Source organism: Canis aureus, chromosome 3, assembly GCF_053574225.1.
Source record: "Canis aureus isolate CA01 chromosome 3, VMU_Caureus_v.1.0, whole genome shotgun sequence".
Lineage (NCBI taxonomy): Eukaryota > Metazoa > Chordata > Mammalia > Carnivora > Canidae > Canis > Canis aureus.
The window spans coordinates 76,322,846-76,344,712 of record NC_135613.1 but is presented as its reverse complement, the minus strand read 5'-3'; the positions used below and the strand labels follow the sequence as shown (position 1 = coordinate 76,344,712).

The following is a 21,867-nucleotide window of genomic DNA, read 5'->3' as shown; positions in this document are numbered from 1 at the left end:
CTGATTCTATCCACGCACACATTTAGGTATTATGATTTATTGAAGAAAAGGATGTCGCTATGAGGAGACGAGCATTAGCCTACTTTGAAGACATCAGGCTGCTTCCTGGTTCTGCCCCAAGGCTCCCCAGGGCTTCGCACCGCGGGTCTCTAACTAGCGAGGCCGCAGGGGCTCCACCCTTAGAGCCCTTCGGGCCGCCAGGCGGGGAGGTGGCAGGTGTCACTCACTGTTGTTGTAAGGCGGCGGCTCCACGCAGCCACACAGCTCTCCTCCGTTTTCCAGCTCACAGGTCCGGTTGGGACAGTCCGCCCCCACACAGGGATCCTCAACCACTCCTGCTAAAAAGGAAAACAAACAGAAACACGCGCGATTTGATTTTCACACCCACGCTCGGCAGCAGGTGGCTGCACCCTGGACTTGCCACTGTCGTGGAACTGGCGGCGGTCAGATGGCAGCTGCGAATGAACAGACCACTTTTCCAGAAAGTGATGACAGCACTAGTGATCGGGCCCCTGCTCCAGGCCCTGCACCCGGCTTCATGCTTGGGGCCGCGGTGTCTCCCCTAACCCTCACCATCATTCAGGGACCTCATTTCCTAGCTGACACGTGCCCAAGGTCCACACAGCGGAAGGTAGGGGGTGAGGATGGAACGCAGAGTCATCCTGAACCGCCAACATCTACCACGATTACTGTTCTTAAGATACCCTGTTCTACGCATGACATGCATTTGTATCTTTGTACTTGTACAGAGTAGGGGCCAACCCTTTATCTCCATACTCCCTGCACCCAGCCTCCTCAAAGCTGCTGCTCAATAAATATTTGTCAAGAATGAAAATTTCAGGGCCAGTTAAGTCCCAGAGAGGTCCTTCGAATAGGACTTGCTGGTCTGCTTTGATTCATAGCCTACTTTCCCCCCATAAACTTCTATGTACTTAATTTTATAAAAATAGACAAACCAAAGTCTACACTCGGCTCGCCAGCACTGACTTAGATTAATTGTACTGTTTTGCCAACAAGGGTAAAACTGTAAGTAAAAAAGCAAATGTATGTGGCGTGTCACCATCATCATATTATAAACAATTATTTCTGTAGCAGATGAGTCCACAGACCACCTGCAAGATCGTCAACTCCCCGGTTTAAGGAACACTAATTGAGAGCATTTTCTTTTAGAAACTTGTTTCCTTATTTAAAGAATCTCTCTCCCGATCAGATATAATAATCCTCCTATTCATCATGGCATGGGATGGTGAGTGCTAAAGAAACAACAACTGTTCCATCCCAGCATGAGCCAAGTTAGCTTTAAGAATTTAAAAACAAAGCAAAACCCCATGCTGCCTCAGATGCGTCTCCTGACTCAGCTGCCATGCCCCTCTGCTAAGTATCTCATTGTAATATGTGGGAGGTCAGGGGTGGCTTAGCATCACCCTGTCTTAATTCCCAGAAATTCAACTAAAGGAGAGCCATCGGCAGAATGGAAATACGTTTATTTTTAAAGGCTTCCTTTTTTAAAGATCCTTTCACTTGACCAGTGTGTCCAGTACCTACACGGTGCTAAATACCCAGCAGCCACTCAACGGAACATTACAGTTGATTAACACAGCATGAAAACAACCCAGAGATTAACAAAAGTGTGGAGGTTACAGTCCACAGAAGGAAAAAACACCTCACTTGGAAATACGTTGGTCCTTATGCCAGTTAGCAGATAAGACATGCCCTTTTTTGAGGGAAAATTTTAAGGTTTCAAGACAGTTAATTTTAAACTTACTTTAAGTACTGCTTATTAGCACAACAGGGTAAAATATTAAAGTTATCAACAAATTATATTGATTTCCAGCAGAGACTAGTAATTTGCTTATTAAGAGTTTCTGAAATCACTGGATACCTATTTTAATCAACGACATTGTTTTTAGTTCTGAATTAAGTGCATCCCTACCCTTGATCAGGGTTAGTCTGCAAATGTATTGAAATGCACGCAGTCTTGCAAGGTGCCAGTTTTCATGGTGGTACCTGGTTGCACATCGGGTTGGTGGTGCATACACATTCTGTTGGCCACAATATCACACTGCATTAATGAGACAGGGGACCATTTATGTATATGGACACATATATGTATATGACAGATTAATATGCTTATATACATATTTGCTCCATCTATTTGATTAACTTAGTAAGAAAATGAACAAATAGTATAATGGATTTACACATCAAAATAATTTCTTACTACAGAAGAAATATAAGAATCGATAGCTCTACTGGGAGATGGGCATTAAGGAGGGCACGTGATGTGATGAGCACTGGGTGTTATGTGCAACTGATGAATTACTGAACTCTACATCTGAAACTAATGATGTACTGTATGTTGGCTAATTGAATTTAAATTTAATAAGAACAATCTATAGATCTTTATTTTATCAGCTAATTGAATATATGTACAATCCCTTTACAAATCCAATCACAGCGTCCTTTCAAGCCAGGCAGATGAGTCAGCTCGGCTCCAACTCAACTTGCCGCCTGCCACGTGCCTTTTGTTTCTGAGCTGGGCTCTGACCCCTGGTAAAGGAGGCGGGAAAGAGCTGGATTTGAGATCTGATATCAATCAGGATGCCATCCTCTCTCCCTCTACCTCATAAGTCTCTAAATTGGTGTTCCTCCAACCCAGAGACCCTCATCTTCCCAAGCTGGTGTCCCAAATTCCATAGCTGGAGAGGAACCACAGGTGAATGAGGTTCCCCTGAAAGGCCCCCCACGGAATCTCTGCTGTAGCTCTCAACTCTTTGACCCCGGGGACAGATGTACAGCTAGAGGCCGGCCAGCCAGCCAGGCCTAGACCAAGTGGTGTTGTCAGCAAAGCTGCTCTTTTAACTTAGGAAAGAACCCATGGAAATAAAATAATTCTCTTACAGCAATTCTCCTTCTCAATCCACTCGGTGCTGAGGATCCCGAAGGAGCGACAGGACTCCCCGTAGGCGGCCAGGGAGCCGCACAGCTGGAACTTCTTGTTGTTGTAGCAGCCATCCAGGTAGCAGGACTCGTAGAAGGGGAGGGGGTCGAGAAGCCCGTAGCAGGGCTGGAAGAAGCCCTTCATGTCCGTGAGCTTGAGGCAGTAGCCGTCGCCCTGCATCTTCTGGATGTGCACGTTATCGCACATGGCTGCGTACTGTGAGAACTGCAGCTCGTTGCAGCTGGGGGCGAGAAGTCTGGTCAGGCAAAGTGAGGCCAAGATAGCCCGAGACCCCCGGTGGGAGAGGAGACCCCATCTGCTACCTCTTCTGCTAGCCCAGGAGTCAGGGAAATATGCTGATCCCAACACTAGCTGGCTATATAATCTTAGGTGAATCAGGTACTACTGGCCTCGATCTATCCACCTAAGAAAGTGATGCAGTAATTCCTATTGTGCTATCACTGGAGAAGTGAGGGTCAACTAAAATAATAGGTCGGTGTCCAAAGTGTCAGATGAAAGGCAGATATTGATATGATAACCGAGAACCTTTGACATAACTGATACAGTAACCATGAACAGGCATTGATATAATACCAATAAGAACCATAATAATAATGAGTTATTATTATTAGTTAATAATAATGGTAGTTGGTAATGTCCAGGAGCCTTCTAAACCACTTCCCATATAGCTATCAGAGACCAAAAGCAAAAACCTTCACAAAAAAATTGATAGCCAGCTGAAATAGTTTATAAAGGAGGAAAAGGAAGGAAGGAAGGAAGGAAAGAAGAAAGGGAGGAAGTCAGGGAGAAACTCAAACAGAATCGTACTTCCTCAGGAGGAGAATCTGGACTTTGCCACTTACAGGGTCCCTCAAGTAAGTTATACTGGTCTAGATTCCATTTCACCTAGAACAGGAAGAGCTCAGACTAGATAGTGCCTGAGGTTTTTTCCAGCTCTGGGGCCCATAATTCAGAATAGTCTAATTTATAAGATAGTATTTGGTTTACATCTGCATCATTTCCCCATCTGGGTATTTAGCTGATGCTAAAGTACTAGGGATGGAGCCATTATACAAGCAAAGAAATACCATGAGAAAGAAGCACATCTATAGATCCAGAAATGTTTAAACAAAATTCAGTAGCTTAGAGGTAACCTGCATTAAGTACCTTTGGGATAACTTGTTTAGCTCATTCTATCTCAGGTGGTCCAAGAGGAGCCTCATAATAACTTCGATGATTTCCATTTTTCAAAGGCTTTTCTGATCTACACCACTCTCAACCTGCACAACCACAACCACACTTTCCAGTGAGAGTCATGGGTACACAATTAGACCCAGCCCCGGGGAGCAAGGGATAGCCCTTCTCCCAAGCTGCAGGTGGGCAGCTGGCCAAGACCTCAGTGTTTAATCCTGGGCACCCTCTTCTGCTTGGCCAAGGGCTAGATGACATGAAAACTCAGAATCATATCCTCTAAGCCCAATTCCTCCGCCACTCCAGAAATAGCTGAGACCCCCGTTATGCCTATTTGCCTCCTGAAAACTCCAAAGACCTGGGGCTTAGCTCTTTGCAGAGGTGGAGCGGTGATGCTATAGAGAGTGCATTCCTCATTAACACCTGTCATGGACATGGGGGCGGGGGGGAGGGATTTGGGACACTGAGTCTAGGAGCTAGGACTCTCACCTCTTCTGCATGCCATTGGTTTTCCAGCTCTGGGCCAGTACCACGCTGCTCACCACTGGCTTCCCCCGCAAGGTCACATAGTCATCAGTCATGTCCCCATTGAAGTTGCCACAGAGGCCGCACACTTTGTTCTGCAGCCTCTCACTGATGCTTATCTTTATGACATTGAAACCATTGTAGTAGATCTGGATGTCGGGGCTGGTGTCAATCACCAGGAACCCCTCACTGCTGTAGATTTTGGTTGCCAGCCCGGTTATAAATGGAACATTCACTTGTGTGCCATTGACCTATTGTGGGGGAAAGAAAGTAAATTACCACAAAGCAAAGGTTGACAAACTGTTACTGTAAAGGGGCCACTGTAGATGTTTTAGGCTTTGTGGGTTATATGATCTCTGTTGCCACTCAACTCTGCCCTCGGGGCATGAAAACAGTCATAGACAATATGTAAGTAAGTTAGTGAGGCTGCATTCCAATAACGCTTTTTTTTTTTTTTTTTTAAATGGCAGCAAGTAGATTTGGTCAAATTCTATAGCTTGCTGACCCCCGCCCTACAGTTTAAGGGCATTTACTCATTATACTGTCCAGAGTTCCCTCAAAAGAAGCAAAACATGTAGGCAGAAAGATAAGAAAACATTACAAAAGTACAATCCACTACAAATGGCTGGGATTTTTGTATAAAACTTTCCCCAGCATAAGCCAATTACTGAAATGAAATCCCAGTCCTGTGCTAAGGAGTATCTAACACACGATTAAAATGAATCTGGGGATCACTGCCATGTTTATTGTTTTCTTGTATAAAATGTCCACACTGGAGGGCCCCTCATACACACCCCAAAGGTCCTATAGGCGCAGTATTTTCTGCATTCGTCATTCTCCTACTTTCTAACAGTTTCTTTTCTTAGCCCTCAGCACAGAACATAACGTGCTTTTCCTGTACTTACCAAATAAATTGAGTTTTTTTCCCCCAGGTTATTAGTAACTTTTATTTCTTTTTTAAAAAAAGCAGAAGCCCTTTTAGAAAATATGATTCTTTGCCATTTTGGCCAGCTTGGAGTATTTTATTCAGTAATAATGTCAGTTTTGCTCTCTCGGGCGGTCATTTTGACTTTCTAGCTCCCGTATTCGGGAGCAATGCAGTTGTGTCTAGGTGGGCCAATTTGCAAGAGGAATTGGAGTGTCAAAAACAGTAGCAGCTTTCATTGAAGTTAAAAAAAAAAAATTAAAATCCAGACTCTTCCTTTTAAGCCTGCAAAATACCACCAGTCTTTTGCCTAATGCTGGACCCTAAGCTGTCTGATGATTCTTCAAATAAGGATACGCTCCATGCATGATTATCTGAGCCAGTGGGAGAGAGAAGAATATACACAATGACCCTTAATTCTGGAAAATGTTAAGTGTGTGTCCTGGCTCTCTCCCTGACCCTCCCCAGCTGGAATCACAGTATGGAGACTGGCTCCGTCTTTCAGGTCTGCCAGCTTGTGCACAGTGCTGTTTAGCTGAGAGGCTGGAGGTCGCTTTCAGTAGATCATGAGAGTAGATTATATCTTACATGGAAGGGGTGGGAAGAATTCAAGTTGGGAAGCCATATCAGTTATGGGGGTGGGTTGGAGAGTCACATTTATTTATATGCAAGTCTAATAAACCAGAAACCAGCCACCAGGCTAAGGAAGGGGGCCATCCTAGGAGAAATCCACCATATTCAGCGTCCTATTGTCTTTCACTTGCTATGTCATCACGGAGCCCTCTGATAGTGGGGGATGCTCTCATCAGGTTTTTAGCAAGGTAGCTATTTTTGTAGGCAAATGCTTGCCTTCTCCCCACTTTTTAGAAAGGATGGCAGCGATGAAAGAGCTGGTCTTGGTACAGCTGAGCTGAGCCAAGAATACTTTTAAAGGCTCTGAAAAACAAACAACGTGCTTTTTGGAAATTAATCCAGAGTCAAAGTTGGCCAACAGGGTGGCCACCCTACCTGTGCCACCCCGAGGATTATCTACCATTTTATCACCCGGGGCTCTTATCAGCACCCACGTTGTCACTACTGGCCTCGGAATTCTGGTCAGCGAGGGACAGAACAGGGCCCGTCCTTCTGCCTGCAGGGTCTGTAGCTTTCCTTCCTTGCAATCTGGCCGTCTGTGTAGGGCGCACGTGGAGCAACAAGCTATTATCCCCACCCCGGGTCATCAGGGGTAAAAAAAACCCAGCCCTGGCTCCGGGCCACGCTTCTCAAGGATCAAGGGCAGGCTTGTCACCTTGACAGTATTTCGGTCGTTGATGAGAATCTGCTCTTCGTTAATGTAGAAGTAGACGGGCGAGATGATGGTGAGGTTGGGCGCCGACCACTTGTCGAAGTTGATGATGAGCTGGAAGGAGATGTCGGGCAGCTTCTGGCAGATGGTGGAGAGCACGAAGGCGCAGTTGGCGGGGAAGCGCAGGAAGGCGCCGTCGAAGGTGCGGAAGACGCCGCCGCCCGCCGCCAGGCAGTAGGAGGTCCGGGTGCTGAAGCAGCCCCGCACCCCGTTGCGCAGCGCGCACTCCTCGTCCGACTTGCACTGGCGCGGGTCGCACTGGATCAGGTTGCGGCGGAAGCAGCGGCAGCGCCGGGTGCAGTCGCTGTTCCAGAAGAGCTGCTTGGGCTGCAAGAGACGCGGCGGCGGCTGTGAGGCTGCGGACCCCGCGCCCCGCCGCCCCCCGCCGCCCCGGGCGCCCGCCTCTGGATGGGGCTGGAGGGCGCGCCCCGGGCAGGACCACGCTGACCTCAGGTCCGCGCCCCTGGACGCCAGACACTATGCAAGTTGGTCCTTATTGGTTTCCATCAAGAACTTGGGAATCGGGCAGCCCGGGTGGCTCAGGGGTCTAGCGTGACCTTGGCATGACCCTGGAGACCCGGGATCGAGTCCTGCATCGGGCTCCCTGCATGGAGCCTGCTTCTCCCTCTGCTTCTCTCTCTCTCTCATGAATAAATAAAATTTTTTTTTTTTTTTTTTTTTTTTTTAAAGAACTTGGGAATCTCTACAGCTGGATCGTGGAACGAATCACAGCCAAACTGTGAATGGCTAGCCATTAGAGGAAGCAGGTGAAGACGGGGGGAAAAAATTTCTTGGGAGAAAATTATTCCGGCAAGGACTGTCTCCACTTCGACGATGCAATTCCAACTCGCTCCAGAATGATCAAACTGGCCCTTTTCGTATCTTAAATAGGTTAAAAGAAAGCTGTAGTTGATTCTGATTCCTATTTCAACAGTTCACCATACTCCAGCACTCGACACTTTGTCTTTATACCTAGCTATTTGGAATTTAGTCCTGTAGCAAGGACTGCCATTCGTTTGTGTTCTGAAGTGAGGCATCTGGAGAACATGGAGGTTCTGGGTTTCAGGCCCAGGCCTGCCACCCTACCTGTGCCACCCCGAGGAGCACTAGCAGCCTCCCAGAGCCTTGGTTTGCTCAGCTTTATTTTAAGATTTTATTTATTCGTGAGAGACACAGGCAGAGGGAGAAGCAGGCTCCATTCAGGGAGCCCCACGCAGGACTCAGTCCCGGGTCTCCAGGATCAGGCCCTGCGCTGAAGGCAGCACTAAACCACTGAGCCACCAGGGCTGCCCTTGCTCAGCTTTAAATTAGAGGTGATAACACAGTCTTGCAGGGCGGTTGTGAAGATTAAATTAAATATAAGGCATGTTTCCTGGCATAGAGTAGGCACTCAATAAATCGTAGCTGCAGTTCTTACTGAAGAAAAGCTACTCATCCTTCTTGAGAAGGTGAGGGATTATACCATTATCTAAAATACCCATAGCAGAGTATATCCCCCATGGTGGCAGCCTATTTCCTATTCTTCCCCACACAAGCAACAAAATGTAGACACAGTCATACTTGGTGGAGTTTGTGTTCTTGAACTTGCAATGGTTCTAGACTGAGAACTTCCAGGGAACTGTCAGAAATTGGTCATGATTGTCCGGGTGGGGTGTGGTCTCAACAAGTAGACCGTGTGGTACAGATGTAGGCACTAATTCAATTTACCAGAATGGTGCTATCCAGAGAAGAGGTTTTAACGAGGCACAAGAAGGCCTCTGCTTCAGTCTGGTCAACCATTTTCTGCTTTATCTATGGACTTATCAAAATCCCAGCTATCTCATACAGATATGACCCAGATTCAAAGGTAAATAGATAGAGAACGAGATCTCCCAGGACAGGTTTCCTCAGGGCAGTGCACTTCAAGATGCCACTGTTGTTTCTTTCATCCTCAAAGTGAGCTAGTTCCTGGAACCAAGTCTTCCCTCCTTCCTCCTTCCAGACCTGTAAAATATTCTAGGTGCCAGCAGCCTCGCAAATTGACTTCATTTCTCTTATCAGATTTGCAGAATAATTGAGTGGATGGTCTGGCCTCTCTCTGATAAGAAGTCAGACATTACATGGGCAGAAAGAGAAAAATAACCTGGCATATGTGGATATGATAAAGAGTAAATAACTTATCCCACAGGAGAACTTGATCATGAAGGTAGCTTCACAGTGAAGTCACTGGGCCCAGCGCGGCTTTCTTTACCTTAATTAGACCTGGCAATGACAGCTGGGTGATTACCCTACATGCTAATGGCTAGATGTGTTCTCCCTTTATTTCCAAGGAAATTTGTTGTATAAACAAGCCCCCAAGCTTGTTTGAATGGTGGCAAGGAGATGTGCGTTATTTGTTCTGTGAGTTTGCTACTTCCTAGATAGAAGCCGTTGTCAAAACCCACTGACTGTCTGATGAAAATCAGATAATAATGTTTATGGTGCTAATAGCCGCTGAGAGCTGTACCTGCATTTCCTGAGAGTTCCAAGGGCTTTTATACGCATCATTTCATTAACACGCCTGGATTTTTTTATTGACAAAATGCTACGCAAGGGAATAAAAACAACAAACACAATAGCATCTACCAATTACTGAACTGCTAGGTGCCAGGCACTAGGCGAGGCACCTGGCGTAGATTATTTATACAACCACCGAATGGAATTGGTATTAGGAGCCACATTTCATAGACAGGGCACCGAAGGCTCAGGGAAATGACACAGTTCGCTCAGTGTCACATCACCAGTGGTGTGGTTCAGCTAGGATCAAACCCGGCTCCCATTTCATTATGCCACAGCCACTCAGCATCCCTGTTGAGGGGTGCGTGACACCCCTGATGGATGCAGACACTTCAGTAAGTCTCTGGACCCGGGAGCAGAGATTGCAAGAGTGCTTTTTCAGCTTTGAGCCTGGTTAACCTCTCCTCCAAGACTATGAGAAAGATGAACATATTGTTATTTCTTTTCTCACATGACCTGCCTCTTCCTTTCAAATAAGCAGTATTTCTAAGACCTAAACCCACCTCTTCCTGGAAGTCTGCCTTGATTAGTTCTAATCTTCTGCTCCACTTCCGTCTTCCCAAACTGAAGCAGATTTCCCACCGAACATGAAACTAAAGCAACTCCCCACATTCCCCGGCTTTTATGTACTCTCAGAACAAAGTTGAGTCGGTTGTTCTTGAACAAGGCAATGCATTTTTACAAAAAGGAGACATTCTTTATTTTTTTTTTTGCCTAATTTATTTCCAATTCAGACATTTCAATTCGATTTTTTTTTTTTTTTAGTGCTGATATTCTTTTTCATTTAAAGTGGATTAGTTCTGTAGGGTATTATTTTTCACTTGTTAATATGTTATTTTGTAATTGTTCTCTTGTTCTTTAAAGTGCATGTTTTTCTCTCCTGAATAGGCTTATTTTAAGATCCTCAAGGCAGGGGACGTGCTTTATCATCCCCAGCAGCACGTCCAGCACAGGGATCTGCAGATAACAGATACTCGATACTTGCAGTTATTACCTGTCTACTCGCCAATATAGGATGTGCATGTCATTTCAACAGAGACTGGGCTTGAGGCAGAACCACAGACTAAATGCTTTCTCCAGGCAAGACTTTTTCTAGCTTCGTATTAAGGCCCATAAAGAAAGATTTCAAAGTACAAAAACTAAATGATTCAGCGAGCTGTTACATAATGCCTTACTGAGTGACATCTACAAAGGGCACCTTCATCAGCTCCATGCCGAAGTGCCCATAGAGAGGGAAGCAGAGGGCGGAAAGCGGGGGGCACAGCATTAAGTAGTCGGGTAGAGGGCTCTGGGGACAGTGCCCGAGTGACAAATGGCACACAAGGAGATGGTGGCCTTCACACACTTTCATGGAGCTTCAATCGCCCGAAGAAGGAAGGCCATTCCTCTTGGCCTCGAGCACCATATTTTCTAGTTAAAAATGTCCTTAGCTAAGACAGCTACAAATGTCAGATTCACAGCCACCATATTTCCCAGCTATAGCCACATCAGAAGCTTTCAAACTAAGATTTACAGGTGAGGAAATCAGAAGGGCCTAGAGGGAGGCATGGCGGAGAGAGAGACACATGCTAGTGGAGCTCAAGTGCAGGAGGCCTTGCCAGAGCCAAGGACAGTGAGGAGGGCAGTGAGGCCCCAACTCGGTTCCTCGTCGGATTCTCAGGGAGCAAGGGCCTCACCCAACCTCTCCTTAACCTCTCTGCCCTGCCTCAGCTCCCTGCAGACCAGCACCATCTTTTCATAGGGAAGAGGGAAGAGCGGTCAACTGTGACCAAGCTCTCGGAGTTGAGGAGAAGCTGGCAGCCGGCGGGAGGGCCGGGCGAGGCTGGGCTGCCTACCTCGTAGTATTTGCCGTCGGCGTAGCAGCCACAGCTGTGGGGCAGGATGCAGCTCTTGCCGTTGAGGACGTAGCCAGCATCGCACTGGCAGCCCTCCACGCAGTAGTGGTTGCACTCGCTCTTGAGGCGGATGGCGGCGCAGCGCGGTTGGCAGACACTCACGCAGCTCTCGTAGTGGCTGTTGGGAGGGCAGGTGACGGCTGGAACACAAGACACAGGTCAGGCCTCGGGCGCTCACGGGGACTAGACACGGTTCCCTCCTCAACTCGGGGAGACAGAGACAGACAGAGGCCTGGCGGGGAGTGAGCTGTGCCACCTCTTCTCACTACGACTCCCTCTGCTTCTGGAAAGCCTCCATCTGACTCATTACTTCTTAAATGACGGACCACAGAGCTGATGAAGCTACTGGAGTTCCCTCACAGAATCTCTGTCCTCTGCTCAGCCTTGTGTTTTGAGGTCCATGCTAACCTGCTACCTTCACCCCACCTCCCGACATGCATCTCGACTTCAGCCGGGCACCCCTCATGACCTTCAGGGGCGACCCACACTCATGCCTGCTTTTAGACCCTCGCTCTTATTGATCTCCCTTATTAATACCCTCCTCACCCTCTAGGCCTACCCAAATTCCTCACTCTTCTAGCCCCAGGGGGAGCCCCCTCTTATTGGCAAAGCTCACTCCTCCCACTGCCTTACACCAATGGCAACTCGCCTTCTCCCGAGAACTTCCACAGAATCTTTTCTGAACCAGGAATGCATAAACAGTAGGCCCCTGAGCTCCCGGATTTCTGAGGAGGCAAGTGTGTGCCGTGTGTGTGCGTGTGTGTGTGTGTGTGTGTGTGTGTGTACTATTTTCTAATGTTTTCAAATGCGTGTGGATGATCTCATAGAAGGCAATTAGGGTTCTGGTGAAGAGCATGACTCCGGAGCCAGGTGCAGGAGCCTGGAGCCAGTCACTTAGCCTCTCTGGGCCCCAGCTCGGTCTCTGTAAGATGCAGACACTCACAGCACCTACTTCATGGTGTGAGGGGAGGACTTCTGTGAGTCGGTGTGCCTAGAACAGTGCTTAGCACATACATGTTCAGGGTCACCCAATCATTAAAGACAGGTCTGCTTGAAAGTTCAATAGAGGCTATTATTTTAATCAGCTTACATGAAAAGCATGAGTACTATTATGTTGGAACTTCTCTCTTTTTTCTTTTTAAAGATTTTACTTATTTATTCATGAGAGACACAGAGAGAAAGAGAGGCAGAGACACAGGCAGAGGGAGAAGCAGGCTCCATGCAGGGAGCCTGACGTGGGACTCGATCCCGGAACTCCAGGATCACGCCCTGGGCCAAAGACAGGTGCTAAACCACTGAGCCACCCAGGGATCCCCTTGGAGCCTCTCTATACATATACAGGATACATTTGGAGCACATTCTATTTTTTTTATATTATCTAATAGCAAAGATGGACTTTTTGGGTGCACAGTTCTATGGATTTTACATGTATAGGTTCATGTAACCAATACCACGATCTATATTTTTTTGGCATTTAACTTAAAAAGTAATACCCGCATGTGGGAGACAATGCAAGCAAGCCATGCAAATAAAAGTGCAACAGAAAATCACCTCTGGTAACAGATTAGAGTCGAATCTTCCAGAAATCTTCTATGCATATATAAGTATCCAGGTGTGTGTGTGTGCATGTGTGCATGTGTGCATGTGTGTGTGCATGTGTGTGCAACTGGGCACATGCATGTGTATATGCCATCCCCAGTTTTTCACATGCATGAGAGCATAATATGCTTATTTTCCTGCTCATTGCTTTTTCATGACTGTATTCCTTCCATTACCCTTGAATTACTGTTTTTGAACTGCTACATGGTGTGTGTATCTCCTGTGTTTATGATGATGCTGCAGTGAAAATCCGTAGACATATATCTTTGACCTCATGAGTAAATGAATCTGCACAATAAAGTTCTGGAAGCAGAATTACTGGGTCAAAGGGTATGTACATTTAAATTTTTGAGAGATGCAACTGAATTGCCCTTTAAAGAGGCTGTGCCAGTTCATCCTCCTACCAGGGCTACATAAGGAGGTTTACTTTCCCACATCCTCACTGACTGTTTAGCACCTCACTGACTATTTAGCAACCTTCTGGTCCTTGGAAATATGAAAGATTAAATGTCATATGCAAATATGATATATATGTATCTCCATCCTGTTTAAGAATGGGATTTTTACCCAGAATATATAGAGAAGTCGTAAAACTCAACACAACAACAACAAAAACTCATTAAAAAATGGCCAAAGAACTTGAATAGACATTTTGCCAAAGACGATGATATATGAATGGCTGGTAAGCACATGGAAATGTGCTCAACATCACTAATCATCAGGGAAATAAATATCAAAACTAGAATGAAATACCAGCTCATACTCTGTAGGATGGCTACTATTTAAAAAACCCAGAAAACCCAGAGTTGGCAAAAATGTGGAGAAATTGGAACCCTCATGCACTTTGGAATCAAAAATGGCACAGCTGCTGTAGGAAACAAGATGGTAGGTCCTCAAAAAATTAAAAATAGAATTATCATGTGATCCAACAATTCCACTTCTAGATATATGCTCAAAAAAATGGAAAGAAGCTTCTCAAAGAGACATTTATATGTCTCTGTTCATAGCAGCAGTTTTCACAATAGCTAAAACACGAAAGCAATCCAAGCATCCCTGGACGGATGAATTGGCAAGCCAATGTGGTCTACATACACAATGGAATATTAGTCAGCCTTCAAGAGGAAGGAAATCCTGCAATATACCACAACATGAATGAACCTGGAGGATATTATGCTAAGTGAAATAAGCCACCCACAAAAAGACAGATGCTGTGTGATTCTACTTATAGGAAATATCCAAAGTCTTCAAGTTCATAGCGACAAAAACAGAACAGTCGGCTGCCGGGGTGGGTGGGGAATGGGGAGTTAGTGTTTAATGGGTATAGAGTTTCAGTTTTGCGAGATAAAAAGAGTTCCGGAGAGGGATGGTGGTGGTAGCTGCACAACAATGTGAGTACTTCATGCCACTGAACTGTATGCCTAAAAATCGTTAAGACAGTAAATTTTATGTTCTGTATATTTTACCACAATAGAAAAAAAATAGAAAAAATTACTATATCCTTAGTTTGAGTTCTTTGTGGGACTGATCATCTTTTCACTCGTTTATGATCCATTGATATATATGTCTTCTTCTGTGAGCTGCCTGTGTCCTCTGCACATTTTGTGTTGTTGAATTTTTTTTTATTACACTGTAAAAGCTTTTTAACAATTAAAAATAGCCTTGTGTCTGTCATGTGTTACAAAATATTTAGCGTTTGGCTTTTAAATTGCTGCTTCTTTTATCTTTTTGCGGGGGAGGGGGATCTGTGTTCGATTATGCTTTTGCCATGTAGGAATTTAAATTTTTAAAGTTGTCGAATTTATCAGGTTTTTCTTATGGCTTCGGGCGTTTTGCTTAGAAAGGCCCTGTCTACTTCAAGATTACCAAAAACAAAAACAAAACTGCTTTTGTCTTCTCCTAGTACTTTTATAACTTACATTTTTACGTTTGATCTTGGTTCTGTCTGGATTTTATTTTTGGGTGAGGAGTGAAGAGGGATTTAGTAATTTCCCCCTTTCTATTTTGTCCTTTGTCCCTTTGCTATTTATTGAAGAACACGTCCCCCCCCCCCCCCGCCCAGTAATTTGAAACACCAGCTTTGCGGAATACTAATTTCTCTTTAGTGTTTAGGCCTATTTCTGGATTTTCTCATCTTCCCACTGGTTGATCTTTCTGTTTATGTGCCACTGTTAACTTGGTTTTGTTACAGAAGCTCGACAATACATTTTAATATCCGAGAAGATACACTACCTATTTAGAGATGTGCATTGTTGTTCCAAGTTCCCACTAGACTATAAACTATTTTATACTTCCAATTCTTCTGTGACACCCTAACAGTCCTGAGAACAGGGCAGGTAGGGTTAATAAACATTTGATTCTTGAGAACAAGCTTTAAAATTCCTAATACTGAGTTTCTCCACCCAAATGAAGTACCGAGAGAGTCGTGGGGGGATGATGGTTCTACCCCTGGATTTCCACTGTGGTCCCGTACACTGATTTATTTAGCCTTTGTGTCTTGAGGAGGACGTGGATACATGGATCCCCCTGAAAAGTGATGTAGAACAATGCAATGGACAATGGACTGGTTTGAGCCTTGGCTCTGCCACTAATTAGCGGTGCCACCTGGGCAGGTTACCTACTGTCTCTAAGCCTATTTCCTCTTCTGTAAAATGCAGGTGATGTCTCCCTCACCAAGTAGTTGTTAAGGTAAAATGAGGTGTGTTTTGCAAAGTTCCTAGTCCGCTGCCTGATACCTCAATGACAGCTTCTGCTATTAATAGTGGGAACAGTTGTCGTAGGGGAAGAATTTATTCAACAAGAATTTATTGGATCTGCAGAGAAATCTGTAAGAGAAGCCCTAATTACCAGACATTGGATCCAGGACTCTGAATAGAAGGGAAAATGAAAATGATACCCAGCTCTGACTGAGCACTCACCAGGTGTCAACCGTGGGGCGGGACAGACTACGAGACACCAGCCCACTTCATTCTCACGGTGGCCCACTAAAGTTGGAAGACAACCCCCCTCCGACTTGGTCCTGTACAGAGAGTCCTGCACACCCCCTGCAGCATCGGGGTGGGAGTCCCCAGTCCCCAGAGCTCCTGGCCCACTCAGGGTCAGAGAGGCGGCGCTGCCCAGTGGAAAGAGCCCTGCCTGTAGCCACTTTCCTTGGCAAAGTTCCTACATTTCTCTGAGCTTCACTTTCCTCCTCTAGAAAATGGGACTATTCATAGCACCTGCTTCACAGGGTGGCTGGTAGGAGAATATGAGTGGGGATTTGTATCGCACTTAGAATAGTGCCTGGCACGAAGTCAGAGCCAAGTCACTGTTAGGCGTTTGTGCTTTTCCTCTCCTACGGCTTACTGTCCTCTCACCATCTACTAATTTAAGTCCCCCATTAGGAGGCTGAAGGAATGACACTTACCTGAATGAATCGAAGGAGGGGTTAGTAATGAAGAAGACTGACCTCCCTCACCCCCTCTAAACCTGTTCGGTCGACTCGGGTGAAGAAGTTTTCCAATGCATTTACAAATAGGTAATTGAGTAAGAAATTATCAATTTCTTAATTAATAATTGGTAATAATTATCAATTTCTTACTCAATAATAATGACCAATTATCCCATTGATAGGAACAGCCAATGCCATTGAAAAACAACAGAACTTTGCCTTGTCACCAATAAGGGGTAAGTGTAACAGGCTGTTCTGGATTACCCCTTTTGTTCCCGAAAATGCCATTTCTTGTATGTCGACATGTGAGTGTTGGATTGGACTAATTCTTGGGGGCAGGGGGATGTGAACCCTGCCCTCACTTCTCAGAGGTTCACGTCCCACCCTGCCAAAGAACACAGCTTTCCGCGTTCACCAGTGTCTCAGACGGAATGAGGAATGACTGAGTTAGGACTCAGTCTCCTGCAGCTTTTCTCTGCTTCTGAAATTCAAAATGGAAAACTCAGCGGCTCCAACTGTGCCCGCCCCCCCATCCCCACCCACATACCTTCTTTAAAGTATAATTTTTTCTCTTATTTTAGCATTTCTTTTCTTTTCTTTTTTTTTTTTTTTTTTTCAGTCACTACCAGCATCTCTCTCCTCAGGAGCTCTCTTTCGGATCTTTGCCCCCGTCCTGACAGGCCGAGGTGGGGGCAAGTCTAACTGGAGCTCAGGCAGCCCAGCCTCAGCCCTGCTGGCGGGCAGCTGATCTAGGCCGGGATGGGGCCCAAAGCCAATAGCGAGGCAGGACAGACTCTACTCTGAGTGCCTTGGCTAGAGCTCCCCATTACTATACATAACGGAGGCAACCCGTGTCTGTGCAGAAGTCTGAGGAGGGGAGAGGGAAGGGTTGTTGGTGGAAAAGCAGAAGAACAAGAAAAAATGGTCTTTATATCCTGAAGAGTCTTTTCGAAACTGTTTTCCCATCCTGCATTATTTTTAGCCCTGCAGGTCCAAGCATGATAGGGGTAGGGACATTTTCTTCCTCCCAGGTAGGGAAGAGGCTTCCCAACACAATTCCTTTTCCTTCCCACAAGTGACAAAAATTGAGACCTGTAACTTAAAGTGAGGCTTCCTGACATTAGCCCCCTCTAAAAACAGCTCTTGCCCATGAGTTCCCCATGCACTGCAGCTAGAAGCAGTGGTTTTTGGCGTCCACTCTGCCTGACCCGCATCGCAGCCCCCCAGGGAGTGGTTCAGCCACCGTGGCCCGACTACAGGAACAGAGAGAATGCCCTACAGTAAGTCTCAGGAGGAAGCAGGCGGTCTCTTTCCCAACAGACTTTCCCTGCCTGTACCCCCAGGTCCTGGGGGCCAAAGCGTGGCTTTCTGATTTAGGTGAAGGCAAGTTCTCCTGCTCTCTGGTCACCACGCTGACCCCCAGTGAATCCAGAGGTGCTCTGGGGACGTCTCCAGACCCTGACTTGTTTATAGGCATATTTATTTCACTGAAGTCACCAAAGGCCCATTAGTCTGGACAGTCACTCCTGCTGGCATCATCCCCCCCACCTCCCACTCAGGGACCGAGCCTGGCTAACAAGGTCCTGGCGTCCATCCCTCCCTCTCCCTACTTCGGCCCATCCTTCCCCCACAATCTACACAATTCCAATTATGTAGAATGTAAACCAGCCATGGGAGCCTTAAACTACAATAGCGGTTCTGGGTTTTCATCAAAATCCCCTCTTTTTCAGGATGGAAAGGGAGCTTATTCTCTGGGACCCCCCCACTGGATCACGTATTTAGGGTTCTGTGCACTCAGCATCCATCTGTAGCCTTTTCATACAGTTAGGCCTAGGAGAAATTTGCTATAGCTAATGAGATCAAGATGGGAAAATGGACCAAGGCAGGCTGGCCAAAGACCACTGGTGGTTTCTCCGCTCAGTCCTTTCCTATTAGGATATGCTCAATGCAGGCAGATTATTCTAGTACAGAGCACACCAATACATTGTATATGGGTTGACAGTATGAGCTTTGGGGTCAGAAGGTCGAATCCTGACTTTGCCACTGAGATTGTAGGACCTTAGGCAAGTTATTTAACTCCTCAGAGTCTTTGTTTCTCCCTGACTAATTGGGTTCCTGAGGAGAATAAACGAGATAATGTTGATAAAGTGTTTAGCACCAGGCTTGGCTCAGAGCAAGCCATTAATATAACAACAACACCACTTGGCATGCATACAGTGTGTTATGCTTTCAATTACCTAATTTGATCCTCTGGATGTTTCTGTGGCATGAAGGGTGTAGGCAGCAGCATTATCACAGCATTATCAGGGGGAAGTTAATTGCTCCAAGGTCACACCGACCCTTAAGGACAGAGCAAGGCTAGAATCCAGGGGCTCTAATTCTTTTTCTAACGCTTTTAACGTTCCACTATGTTTCTAGCACTAAGACTGATGACATGTATGAATCAAACAGAATAGCACACTTAGAAAAAGCATGGAAATTACCGGCACGGTGATGGGCCTGTGAGGTTCTAGAACAAACCAACCACCTAACTAACGCTTCGTCCCTTAGCCCTTTCTTAAAATTGTATTGTGCCCTGAGCTGAGTCCAAATGCTGTACACGATGATGCTCTGGTGCTTTATGTACGTGATCTTATTTCATCTTTAGAGCAACACGTGAAATAGGTGAGCATTATCCCCATCTTACGGATTAGGAAATGGAGGCTCTGAGAGGTTACATATCCTGTTGCGGATGTCAAACTCCATTCCAGGTGCGTGTCCTTAGACGGCTCTGCTCAGTGGACTCCCACGGAGCTGGAAGCTGGCCCGCCCACAGCCACTGACCAAGGTAGGAGGAGAGAGAGGGAGGGGGAGGGACTCACAGCAGGACGTGTAATTCCTCCAGCCGGTCACGGCGATCCCCTGAGTCTGGCAGGTGCTGGCGTAGTTCTGCAGCCAGCTGCAGGCGGTCTGCACCGCGCCCCCATCGATGCACGAGTCAAACAGGCAGTTCTTGTAGAAGAAGGTGGGGTTGACTTTGCTGTGACACTTGGTGAAGCCCGCGTTCTGGTTGGGGATCAGGCCACACAGCTGCTGCACTTTGGAGAAGCCTTCCACCTTGGTGCAGGACGGGCAGCGGTCCCCACAGCCAACCTGGCAGAAGGTGTCCCTCTTCACCCAGCTCTGCCCAAACTCGCTGACGCTGGAAGCCAGCAGACCCATGGGCATCTCCAGATCGTCGTCGGGGTTGCTGTTGTAGCGGCCACACAGGCCGGACGTGCCATTCTGCATGCTCCGAGGGACCGTGACGGACAGGAAGGTCTTCCAGTCATACACCACCTTCAGGCCAAACTCTGTCTCCACCACCACGTGGAAGCCGAAGGAAAAGATATTTATTTTCCCTTGGCCCAGCTTCAGGGGCAGATACAAGCGTTCGTTGTTGACCTACGGGGGAGACAGGGTGGCAGGAGAGAAATCAGGTTGGCCCAGAGAACACCCGCCTCTCCTGCGAATCCGTCTCTAGAGCGGCGGCCCCAGAGGCAGGTCTGGCTGGAATCTCGGCGTGTAGGTCGTTCACGTCAGTCAACTCTTATTATTAGGATTTGAACAGACTTAAATGACTATCCTTTGTACACTAATACACCTATTTATTTCAGTGCCTTCTGTTTACATCGCATTATTCCCCCCAGGAGTTCAAACTGTTTTCTCCAAGGTAATGAGAGGGTAATAAGAATTCAATTAAAGTTTAGACGAAAACACCAAAATCTAGAACTCCAGTGTTTCTATTTCCAGCTGTCTTGCGGATTTGTTTTCAGTAAGCCCCAGTTGATTCATTCCTTTGGGATTTTTTTTTTTTTTATTTCTCCTGAAGAATGACTTGACTTTGCTGGTCCTTCGACCTGGGATGCCATTCTTCACCTGCCAACCTCCCTCTCTCCCCCCAGACCCTGCTCAGATGTCGCCTCTTCTATAAAGCAAGACTGTTTGAGCCTGTGGTGAGAATTAATCGCTCCCTCATCTGGGCAACCAGAATGTTATTTATGCTTGTGTTCTTCTTCACCTTTGGCCGGGATCAAGCACGTGTACACCGCTGTTGACGCCGGCATCACGATCTGCCTTATATTATGGTTAGTTGTCTACATTTCTGTCTCACCTACAAGATCAAGAGCAACTTGAGGGGAGGAACCACACTTTATTGATCTTTATATCCATCTTCCCCTCACTTCCAGCCGGATGCCCAGTGCAATGCCTCATGCTGAGAGGGCCCTTGACACGTGTTTCCTCCCATATATTTTTAATTCATAATACAAGGAAATCCCTTAACACACAACAACTCCAGAAATGCACTGCCCTTGCACTATTTTGATTCAGACGAGCCAAATCCTATAGTCCTTGGCTGGGTGGGTGCATGATGGAAAATAAGACTACTGGGAGGGCTGGGAGAGCTGATCTTCTTTTCTCAAGAGACAGGTGGCTGTGCCTCTGGGGGTGTTCTAAGATTGCTCCCTGACCAGAAACACCTTCTGTTCTGACCTTAATCTCTCCCCTGGCTGACACTCTCCCACCCCCACTGCTACTGCTTTGGTTCAGACCCCCACCACCTTCACCTTGACTACTGAATACTCTCCTAACTGGTCTCTCTGCTCTATATTGCCCCTCATTCACTCACTATGCCACTCCAACAGCTTTTAATGCAATTGAAAGCCATAATCCAATACTTCATACCCTCTCCAAGGCTTGAGTAAGATGTTTAATACACTCAGCATATCACAAGGGGCTCTCCAGGAGCTGCCCCTGTGTCTCTCAGACCCAACTCACTTACTTTCCCTACCCCAGCAATACCCAACACTTTGCAGTTCCCCAAATGGACCAAATTGTGCCATTACTTTGCTGTAAGTGTGGTGGTGCTTTCTGGGTCCTGCCTGGGTCCCTCATCCTCAGATCCTCAGCCACTGTGACTATGGGGTAACTATAACTCACAGCTGGTCTTGCCCGAATGGAAGCCCAGAAGGTCACAACCCCACTCCATCACCCCCTTCCACCTCCTCAGGGTAGCCCTTGATCAATGACAAACCAGCCCAGGGGACCAGGGGACCAACTCTGTGTGCAGGTCATGTGCCAGAGCTCCTGGTGGCCCGGGCTGAAGCTGGTCTCTAGCTCAACCAGGTTCTTGTTGAGCGCTCTTCCCCTGGTACTTCCCTCACTTCCCTGAGAATCTCCATCTCAGACTCTGCCGCTAGGGAACCTGACCTACCCTAGCAATGATGCCCTTCCCCTTGTCTTCCCTCTCTATGGGGCAATGACCACCCTTCCCACTGTAACTCAACTATCTCCTCTTCTGTGAATATTTGTTTAGGCAACATTTATCCATTTATTTGGTACCACTATGTGCCAGGCACTGTGCTGAATGTTGGAATAAAGCACAGGCAGTGGCAGAAATAAATACATAAATCGATACTAATAATATCATCTGATAAAAGCAATGATAAAGATAAATAGATGCAG

The 21,867-nt window shown here is 46.5% G+C and overlaps 1 protein-coding gene across 1 annotated transcript in view; it reads right to left on the bottom strand.

The window, feature by feature from the left end:
• TECTA (tectorin alpha) overlaps nucleotides 1–21,867 on the bottom strand; it is a 66,142-nt gene that overhangs the window by 9,700 nt on the left and 34,575 nt on the right. Inside the window, exons 10-15 of the mRNA XM_077893897.1 lie at nucleotides 19,245–19,806; nucleotides 11,298–11,497; nucleotides 6,871–7,254; nucleotides 4,622–4,908; nucleotides 2,902–3,182; nucleotides 228–338 (exon numbers count right to left, since the gene is read on the bottom strand). Of these exons, the coding sequence (XP_077750023.1) occupies nucleotides 228–338; nucleotides 2,902–3,182; nucleotides 4,622–4,908; nucleotides 6,871–7,254; nucleotides 11,298–11,497; nucleotides 19,245–19,806 (1,825 nt within the window). The remainder of the gene's footprint in view (nucleotides 1–227; nucleotides 339–2,901; nucleotides 3,183–4,621; nucleotides 4,909–6,870; nucleotides 7,255–11,297; nucleotides 11,498–19,244; nucleotides 19,807–21,867) is intronic.